The 11,207-nt window shown below is 38.9% G+C and overlaps 1 protein-coding gene across 1 annotated transcript; it reads left to right on the forward strand.

Moving 5' to 3' along the window:
• Positions 1–1,497: 1,497 nt before the first annotated feature.
• GZMK (granzyme K) lies at positions 1,498–9,705 on the forward strand. The gene is made up of 5 exons (XM_030843176.2): positions 1,498–1,561; positions 1,838–1,985; positions 6,935–7,085; positions 7,855–8,124; positions 9,544–9,705. Exons 1-5 carry the CDS (start codon positions 1,498–1,500, stop codon positions 9,703–9,705), a joined length of 795 nt encoding a protein of 264 aa, XP_030699036.1.
• Positions 9,706–11,207: the final 1,502 nt, after the last annotated feature.

The raw sequence follows: 11,207 nt of genomic DNA on the forward strand, positions 1-11,207 counted from the left end.
AAGTCACTACTCTGCATTGGTTTTGTTAATTCTTCTTATTTACCATGCAGGAGAGCTTTACTGTTGCTGAATCCTGGTAGAGTGCAAACAGGATACTTCTCAAATTCTGTGCTCCGGTGGTATATTTATTAACATACAAGTTATTTCAGATCAGGCAAATGACTTGGTCCAGCTTATATGCTGTGTAACCTTAGGCAAATTACGTAGCCTCTCTGAACCTATTTCTTCAGTTGTAACGTAAAAATGGTAGTTTGTCCTGCCTTTCTCACAGACATAAGACATGAAAACATATAAATGATCATGTAAAGAGAATTTTGGAAATAATTTAAGACACATTAAATTATAATGTAGAATATACAAGTATAATATTGTTTTTTATTATTCCCACTGTCTTATGCTACAGAGCAATTTAGTAGGAGTCTTTCGCAATCTGCCAAGAAAAATAGCTCTGTATTTCAATTCTCCTTTATAAAAAAAAAAAAAGATAGGACACATATATCTTAGAAAAAGGAAAATAAGATCTGTTAATTCAAGGTAAATTTTGGTCAGTGTTTCTGCAAAGTGTTTGGGGTCATGCATGGTGCCTGACTTGTCTATCCATACTCATTTTATAACATTTGCACTATTGATCAGCACCCAGCACAAACAGAATCTCGTAGAATCTTAAGTCGAATACCTTTCGTAGTGAAGGAGAAAGTACAGTAGAAAGCCTGGCAATGTGTTTCATCTGTTCCTGGGGAGAGTGACAAAGTGCAGTCCTTGATTTTTAAAAGATATTATTATTAAGGCCCTGGATAAACACATGGTCATTTTCAATTAAAAATGAGTAAAAGAGACACTCAGAATTAGAAATATGTTGCCAATATTCCCGTTCAATAACATTGTTAAATTTTCCAAAACTGTAATGAAAATTTAACCAAATTTGGTCAAATTTAGAGAAAATGGCATGACTACGAATAAATTTGCTACAAAACATATGGGTTTCTCTGGATGATGTTCAGGCTTTAGCTAAGCCTTATTGTAAAGCAGCCGTGATTTGTGAAAGGTTCCACGTCTCTCTACATAATAAATCTATGTCCAAATGAAAAATAGAGAGAAACTAAATATGATAGGCATCATTTTATGCCAGGAAAAATAGTAAGTATTACTTTAGAGCAATGAACATCTTTGAACTTCATTAAGTTCTTATGGCTTGCATATTTTTTATTCTCCCACCATTTATAACATGAATACTTATACAGATATTGAAAATGGTTAACTACAGAAATGAGTACTTTATGGCACACATACCTTGCTCTAAAAAGTGCTAAAAGCACAATTCCGAAACTCCCCAAACTGATATATACCTTTAATCTTAGGTGTGAAAAACTTTACCTCTAGAACACTTGTGGTGAGAAAGTTAAATTTGCAAAATCGAAACTCAGTCTTCACCCTCTTCTTCCTTCACCAATACAGTCACAATATTTCATCTGAGCTTCTTAAATCTAAGCCATTGAAATGACTAAGTTTTCTTCTTTTTTTCTATGTTTCCTAATAGCCGGGACTTACATGACTCCAGAGTGTAAGTATCTCCTATACCTACCACATGTGGGAATTAAATGATTTTCTAGGGATTGTATTGTTACATTATAAATGAAAATAATTTTTACTTCCATGTAGCTCCCTCTAAACTGTAATGTATTATACAGTTGTTCATCAGTAAAATTATAATAACTATTAGGTGACTGAAAGATTTTTTTTAATCTTTGAAAAATTATATAATGACTGTCAAAAGAAGAATTACATGAAATAATCTGCTTAGATCTTTTGCATTAAATCTTTTGGTTTTCTTTTGGAGGTTTCAACATGGAGATCATCGGTGGGAGAGAAGTGTCGCCTCATTCCAGGCCATTTATGGCTTCTGTGCAGTATGGCGGCAATCACATTTGCGGGGGCGTGCTAATCCATCCACAGTGGGTGCTGACGGCGGCCCACTGCCACTATCGGTGAGTATTAGGCTTACTGTGTTTCCTCAAGTTGGCTAGAAAAGAAGCTCGCCTCTCCCAGGAGAGAATTTGATCTACCCTTAGCTTCTGTGATAACTGACCAACTGGTGGAGTTTATTTACCCTCTCACACATCCGCGATTCTGCCCCAAGTTCTCCTTTTCTGGGAGATCTAGGCAACCCAATAGACAAATTCAAGTCCTTCATGTAATGCCTGGGAACACAGCAACAGTTATGAAGCGGCAGTATTCCTGACCTTGTTAGGGGAAATCAGACAACCTGAGTTTGCACCCCACTTTACAAATGGGAAATAATAATAGTAGTATATAACTGCTTCATGGGGTTTTGAGGATTAAATAGTATCTATTTAAATATTTTAGCATGCTTAGCACCTAGTGAGCTGCAAATAAGTTGCAGCTCTTATTACTGTTATACGTATGAGGAGCCTGCTTTGCTAATAGATTTTTGAGACCCCTTACCTTAACTCCTCTGCTCAATGCCCACCGCAAAGGTCTGAGGCCCACAGTTTGGGAATCACAGCTGTAAGGGGCAACAATCTAACTAGGTGAAAAAAAAAAAAAGTATAGATGATTTACAAAGAAAAAGAGAGAGAGAGAGCTATTTTTTCTGGGATACGTAAAATGAAAGATTTTCTAAAGACGGACTATAACCTCTCATTCTATGATTCTCTTACTTCAGCTAAAAATGTCCAAAACCCTTCTTGGGATGCCGCTACCATCACAAAAGGAAAAGCAATAGAAAATTAACTTGGCGTTTGTTGTTTTGTTTGTTTGTTTCGGCTTGGGGGGTGATTTGTTTTTTTTTGTTTTTTTTTTTTTTTTGCGGTGCGCGGGCCTCTCACTGCTGTGGCCTCTCCCGTTGCGGAGCACAGGCTCCGGATGCGCAGGCTCAGCGGCCGTGGCTCACGGGCCCAGCCGCTCTGCGGCATGTGGGATCTTCGCGGACCGGGGCACGAACCCGTGTCCCCTGCATCGGCAGGCGGACTCTCAACCACTGTGCCACCAGGGAAGCCCGGGGGCTGGTGTTTGTTTGTATGTTTCTTCCTTATGTTTCTTGCCTGAATAAGCTATGAAAAGATGGGGCCTTCTCCTTTTCTTACAAATATGACAGCACTTCACTTAAGAACCTCTTAGCCATAATCATTTACTCTCTAGGCATCAGTTATATCTAAATGGAACAACTGAATTGACTTGCTTCCCATATTTTGGGGATTTTGCTTGGTTGCTCCATTTTAATGAGACTGTTTGAACACAAATTAGAAATTCTGAAGCCTGCAAACTGTGAGAACTTCTGTTTTATTTCTAAATAGCAAGCCACTAATTTCCGATTTAACATGGCTACTTCATTTAAGCAGCGTTCTTGCTGTCACAGAAATCACCCTTGCGTCCTCATCAGTTCTGTCTTTTCTAGGGCACTTGTCCCCTGGGGACCAGCTAAGCAGAGGGTGACTATCAATAAATGTTCATTCAATTCAGAATATGCACATCTTCAAATATGCTTGTGGTTACACATTCAAATGGATTATAACCTCCCCAGACACAGAGCTTGATTTATTATAAATGCTGAACAAATGCTGGATAGAAAAAAGGAAATAAATTGGAGGGGAGGGGATTTTTTGGGTTTTGGTTGTTGCTAAGCTAAATGAACACTATGTGAAGTCCTTCACAAGCCATAAATTGCTATCCAAAGGTAAATAGTATTATTAAGTTGAATTTTAAATTTTGTCAAGTGAACTTGACTCAGTAGAAATAGATTCCCAAATTGAAAAATTGGGAAAAAGAGATCTTGGAATTAAAAAAAAAAAAAACTATTGCTAAATATTATTTTAAATGGCTGTAGTTTAAAGAACTGCAGAATATGTGGATCAGATTTCCTCTACAGGACACTTGGGTGTAAAAATGTAGGCAGATTGGTGCTTAGAAAAACATTAAGCTTTGTGAAATCCAAAATATTTATGAAATAGTTCAATGGTGGCTTCCCACAAATGGACTCCCAAGTATCCTACGAGAAAAGCTTACTAACTCCAGGCCCCTCTCTCAGCAAAATGGTGAAGGGGGCCAAATCTGGGGTGTTCCCTTCTCACTACCCATCCACACTAAGTTCCTCACTCAGTCTCTTGGCCCCTTTATTAGTTGCCATGCCAATTATAAAAGGAAACCAGTAAAAAATCCTCTTGTATAACATTTTCAGCATTTCAATTTATCAGAAGCAAAACTCTCACCAACTCTTGTCCACTGTCTTCCCTAGTCTCCTCCAATGCCTTCTCCCACTGAACACTCCCCCATCCTTTCACCTGCCTAGCCAGTGAATAGATGGAACCTCCTCGCTCCAACCCAGCCCCTTCCACATGGCCTCATTCCATCCCAAATCACTCAAGGCTCCCAAAGTAGAATGGTAACCAATCCAGACCCCAGGTTCAAACAAAAGAAGCTTTAATCCCCCCTGCATTTGCATCCCAGAGCCTCCGCTTAATATTGGTGGGACTTTCTCAAGTTCGTCAATTTATCTGATCATCAATTCCCTCATCTGCAAAATGGGGATAATCATAATACCTCCTTCACAGGGCTGTTGTGAGGTTTAAATGAGGGAAAATATGTAAAATGCTTAGCACAAAACCTGGCACACTACAGTAACCTAATAAATGTCATCTAATGTTATATTAATATCTGTACCTTCCATGGTAATCACTGAGGAACAAATATCATGGTCCAGTCGTGTTGATGGGATAAAACCATGACAGCCCATCTCTGACAGCCAGGTAGTTCCCTCCTCTCTTGGGCAAGAGAATTCCAAAAATAGGGACCCTACCTTCACTAACACACCCAGAGGAATGGGTCTAAGCAGAAACACTGCTCAGTGCCAAAGCAGAGTGGCAGAGGAAATAAGAGGCTTGAAGGGGCTTGGCACGGGGCTTATAGGGGTGCCATGCAGCCAGACACCTCCAGATGATTCTGACGCAGGTGGTCCAAAGACCACCTGTGGAGAAACACTGCGCCGTGCAAAAGAGACACTAGTATTGTCACTTCTCCTCGGTGGGAATTCATACCTGGATTTAGGTAAGGAGGTGGGATCCTAGAACTCAGGTAATTCCAGGTATCCCGTGGGCAGAAAAAAATTGACCTCTGTAGTACAGATTACAGTTGAAGTATATCTAGAAATGGAAAGTTCAGAAAACATTCATGGTCTGCTTGAGTTGTTTTTGGTATTCATATGTCCCAGTGGAGACAAAAATAACTAAAACACTTCAAAGCCATTAACAAATCAAGGAAATTGGTAAAAGATGAAGGAAAAACAGACATTTTCTCAGCACCCTTCCCCTACTCAGAATTCATCTTCCACATCCTGCATTTGTATCTCCCAGCCTTCCTGTGTTAGTTATTTATGGATGTATCCATCTTTTCTATTATATCAGTAATCCCAGGGATTTTATATCATCCTTCCCCTCCAAAGCTTTGGGTTTAGTGAGTACGCTGAATTTGGGTTTGAATCAATCCTGAGAAATCCAATCTACATCCTTTGAGAAATTTCATCCCCATCCTGATTTTGCAATAGACAAACTTTTCAACAAATAGAGCTGGAATTCCCAAAATAAACCAGAATAAACTCTTTTGGTAGAAACCAAAAAACGGTAATTCCCAGCAGTCACAGCCTTGCCATATGCAAACCCACCCCAGCATAGCCATATACTGGCTCCCCAAACCTAAAACAACCTCTTATTCCTTTTTCCATATGTTTCTGTGCTCTTTTTAATTTTTATTAATCTTTATTCATATGTATATATGTGTGTTTATTGGGTATGTATGCTTTTATTGTAAACTGCCCTGACTCTTTTCCACATGACAATGAAATAGTTACATGTAAACAAATATAATTCTTTTTATCACCTTCCTTGTTCCAAAAAAGGATTTGAAGTCGTTTCCTGAGAACACACATTAAAATGGGATATTTTTGTAGTATGCAAATGGCTCCAAGGTGTTGTCAAGATCTCAAAAAAAAAATTTATATATTTCATAACTAGATGTAAATATAATTTTATTCAACATACAGTAAATCAGATCAACTGTTGAAATACTGGTACTAAAATTGTATATGACTAGAGATTTAAAAAAAAAAACTGTTGTTTCTTCATCTGACTCACCATTTTTATCCTCTAAATCTCCACAATGGAATTATCAATGACTACTAACTCTAAAGTGTCTTAATTTCAAATGATTTTTCACCTTGAGGAAAGTTTTCCCTTCTTGTCTAAATCATCTTTCAAACTGAGGGGACAGAACATATGAGTATAGTTGAAAGCCATCTAATGGACCTTACTTCTCCATATTGCCCTGAGATGAGATTTAGACATACCAGATTAGCAAGTGTAGAGTTGTGCCTTTTTACCTTTTAGTTATTAAAACACTTAACATTGGGAAGATGAAAAATTTCTGGATATTGATGGTGGTGGTGATGGATGAACAGCAATGTGAATGTATTTAATGCCTCAGAACCATTTAAAAACGGTTAAAGTTATAAATTTCATGTTATGTATATTTTACCTCAATAAAAAAAACTTAACAATGGTGGATATAAATCACAACCCACAAACTCGAGAAATATAAGTTCCTTTATTTTTATATAAATTAACACAACTTTATTGTAAACTTGATCTCAGTCACTTAGTATTTCACTCCTTTTTCCCCACAGTAGGGTACAAGTCCTGATATTCTTTTGCAAGGCTGGGGAATTGGAGTGGGATGGGTTTGGCCCTTGTTATCATCCATTCGTGATTGGGTCCACTGACACCTCTGTCACTCCACCTAATCCTACACAGGTTATCTTGGAGCTGGTCCTTATTCCTGTAGGTATATGGCCTCCTCCACCATTTCTACTCCTCACTGGAAGATTTGAGAATCATTCTGTGGTGTCTATTCTCTTTGCTTTTTTTAGGTTTGCCAAAGGCCAGTCTTCCAAAGTGGTTTTAGGAGCACACTCTCTCTCAAAGAATGAGGCCTCCAAACAAACATTTGAGATTAAAAGATTCATACGATTCCCAAGATTTACATCAGATCCTAAATCAAATGATATTATGCTGGTTGAGGTATGTAGCATTGCGTTCCTTCAGTTTCTCCAACATTCTTATACAGCACAGTTCAGTTGTTAAGTCATCTACACAAAAGGATGTTGTTGGCACTTTCCCCTTGTTCGAGGTGATTGTGACATATTTTATAAGGGCCCATTATACTCCATTTACTGCCTTGAGAGAAACAAGAAGTTATCACAGATGCATCTGGACTGTGTTTATACAAGTTAAAACAGCTCTGATGCTCGCATACGTGGGAGGAGAACACCCCAACAGGCCCAAGGATCCACGCTGCAAGCTTTTTCCCCAATGCTTTTCTCATTAGCAAATGAAAAATACAAGTCACTTATACAACAGAGCCAAGCAAGTGACTTCGGGGATATAGAAGTGAGTTACAACTTAGTCTAGACCATACTTAGTCTAGTCCAAACTTAGTCTAGACCATACTCAAGGGTCCTATCTAGCAGGAAATAGCCCAGCCCTCAAAGTCATGACCTATGGATGTTATTCCACAGCAAACCATCCAATGCGGAGCAAAGGCCAGTTTGCTAGAGACTGGGCAAAATTCCTGCTCTGTGTAAGCTCCCTCCCCAAGGACCACTGAGCTCTAAGGGAAATGAAGAGCATGTTCAGAAAAGCAACAACCACAAATGCAGCTGTGGGCTACCACCAAAGTAGATTCAAGAAGAGGGACGCCCTCCTAGCACAGAGGGACCACACATACATCACTCAGGCTAATAATACTACTGGGGACAAATGATAATTTATTCTCTTTTCAATCTGTCAGCTTCACTCGGCCGCAAAACTCAACAAACATGTCCAACTGCTCCACCCAAGAGCCAAAAATGATATTAAAGCTGGAACAAAATGCCAGGTTATTGGCTGGGGAGCCACTGACCCAGAATTTTTAAGGCCCTCTGATACCCTGCGAGAAGTCACTGTTACTGTCATAAGTCGAAAAGTTTGCAACAGCCAAAGTTATTACAACCACGACCCTATTATAACTAAAAACATGGTATGTGCAGGAGATGCCAGAGGCCAGAAGGATTCCTGCCAGGTAAGAACCCCTCACTCAAACAGGCATTTCAGGCTTCTGAGCTACAGTCAGGCCCCACCTGCACACCCGCACCGAGGAGGAGAGGCGTGGAGAACATCGCATCACAACTCCAAAAAGGTGCTCTCCAATCCTGCACAGTGTTCTCTTTGCTTTTTCATCTACCAATGCAAATGAGTCATAAGTACTTGCACAACACGTAGTAAGCACTCATTAAGTGTTTGTTAATCAGGATAGTTAACTATATCTGATAACTTTTACTGAGGGGTATTACTGCCCTTAGAAAGCCTACCAACTCTGAGGTCAGTAGTGGTGATTAGAAGATAACTTCTCAACCCCCCACCATCACCACCTTTAAACTAATAGGTCTTCTAAAACTCAAATGCAAAAAGCTCAAATGTATATTATGTGTTTCTTAAATAATGTTGACTAACTGCTAACTGACTAAAAGGAACAACAGTCATGCTTTTCAAAATCTTCTGTTTCCTGAGATAGTAAAAAAAAAAATAGGTGATCATGTTTACAGGTGATGAAGGCTACCTAGCACAGATGGATTACTAATTTTTTTAAAAATACAATATAATATTCACATTATACTATATTAAGCATTATCAAGGGGAGGGTATGATGATGACAAAGATCATGTGTAACTGCGGTGCCCCAAGATCATCAACCCCCTCAGCCTCTATTTTCACAGCCAACCAAGCACAAAGTACTGCAGTTTTTGATGTGATTGGCAGCAGAGGCAAAGACTGCTCTTTAGATTTGAAAGCTAGCTCCTTATCTGAAAGGCCAGGCTTCCCGCTCTATCACCTTGTCACTTTCCTTGACAGAATTTTTGTTTATTGTTTTGTTGTCAGAGTGAGTCGTCAAGAATCAGTTCATTGAGCAAGTATTTACAAAGTGTTGGGTATGTGCAGAGCCCCACATTCAATCATATGATGATAGAAAAGAATAATAGAGAAGATAGAGTACCTGCCACCAAGACATTTACTTTAATACATTGCTCTTTTCTACCAGTCTCAATAGCAACTTGATTTCAAATCCATGAGCACCAAAATGGAATTCATAATTTTGAAAATTTCTTTTATTTCCGTGGGTTATTTCAAACTTTATGCCTACCCATTTCTTCATGAATAAAGTTCAGCAGTCACTGATTACCAAAGGATGTAAATATACATAGTCTTAGACAGAGACAGGGACATGGACAAAGAGAGGCAGACAGACAGATGGACAGAACCATGGTCCTGGATGGAGACAGAGACACAGAGAATCTATACTGCGTCAGGGGCTGTATCAGGCACTCTGCAGGACACAAAGAAACCAAGGACCCAGATAATAATCCTTTGAGTAACTAACAGGTGATGGTTGAAAAAGTTCAACAGCTACTTACCAAGTATCTGCCCGTTTTCTTCTTTCCAGGGTGACTCAGGGGGCCCCTTGATCTGCAAAGGTGCCTTCCACGCCCTAGTCTCTGGAGGTCATAAATGTGGTGATGCCAAGAAACCTGGAATCTACATCCTATTAACCTGGAAATACCAGGCTTGGATCAAAAGCATCTTGGCCCCATCTCATGCAAACTAAGACTACACATGATTTTCTTAACTCTACCAGTTGCTTGTTTTCGTTTTTGTTTCATAATATGTTCCACAGGCCAACTTATCTTCAGAGGTAGTTGAATGTAGCTAAAGTGGAGCACAGTTAGGGTCCACTCCTGACCCATTAGGACTGATTTTGTTAAGGAATCAAGTTCTTTTTCACATGTACCACTGATGTATTTCTACTCTGCTGATCTTATTCTGAATAAAATTTAGAAGACTATCTGCTTGTCTTGTATGGAAATAAGATACAGGGAACGATATATCCCCCGACTCCACGCGCTCTCCCCCAAAAGGGCAAAAAGGTGATTAAACAAGACAGTAATGGCATCACCTTTAACCAGGTTTATGTTGTGACTTCTGTTGGATCATCCTAAGCTGTATTTTTAAAATAAGAAACACTAAATTCAAACACCCTAACTCAAGTTAAGAAAAAATCATAAAAAAAAAGAAAAGAAAAAATCATCAAGGTTTATACAAATATTTAGATAGCACTTATTATTTTTTTATGTCACATTTTGTTCCAAACAGGATTTAAAGCAAAATACAAAAATACCTGCAATAAAACAAAATATGAAATTAAAAACAATTTTTCCTCAAAAATTAATAAAAATACAATGTGATCCAGCAATTTCACTTCTGGATATTTGTCTGAAGAAAATGAAAACACTAACTCAAAAAGGCATATGCACACCCCCATGTTCATGCAGAACTATTTACAATAGCCAAGATATAGAAAACAACTTAAGTGCCTATTGATGAATGATGAATAAAGAAACTGGTGTATACACACACACACACACACAGGAATATTATTCAACCATAAAAAAGAATGAAATCTTGCCATTTGCAAAAAACATAGATGGACCTCAAGGGCATTATGCTAAGTGAAATAAGTCAGACAGAGAAAGACAAATATCAAATGACCTCTCTTATATGTGGAGTCTTTAAAAAAAAAGAAAAAAGCTCTTAGATACAGAGAACAGATTAGATTGGTGGTTTCCAGAGGTGGGGGATGAGGAGTAAGAAAAATGGGTGAAGAGGGTCAAATGGTAAATAAATGAATAAATACATTTAATTAATTAAAATAAATAATAATTTGGTGAAGAAATTGAGGCAAGGAGGAAATGAGAATAAGAGAGGTTAGATGAAGATAGGAATGCTGTTAATACCCAAAGTGCCATAATTTTCTCCCTACACTTTTTTTTTTTTTTTGTGGTACGCGGGCCTCTCACTGTTGTGGCCTCTCCCGTCGCAGAGCACAGGCTTCAGACGCGCAGGCTCAGCAGCCATGGCTCACGGGCCTAGCCGCTCCATGGCATGTGGGATCTTCCCGACCAGGGCACGAACCCGTGTCCCCCGCATCGGCAGACGGACTCTCAACCACTGCGCCACCAGGGAAGCCCTCTCCTTACACTTTTGCTAGAAGGAGCCATATTTGGTTCTATGCTTCATATGAGTCAATGCAAAAAGATCAACAGAATCAGT

This window comes from Globicephala melas, chromosome 3, assembly GCF_963455315.2.
Source record: "Globicephala melas chromosome 3, mGloMel1.2, whole genome shotgun sequence".
Taxonomy (NCBI): domain Eukaryota; kingdom Metazoa; phylum Chordata; class Mammalia; order Artiodactyla; family Delphinidae; genus Globicephala; species Globicephala melas.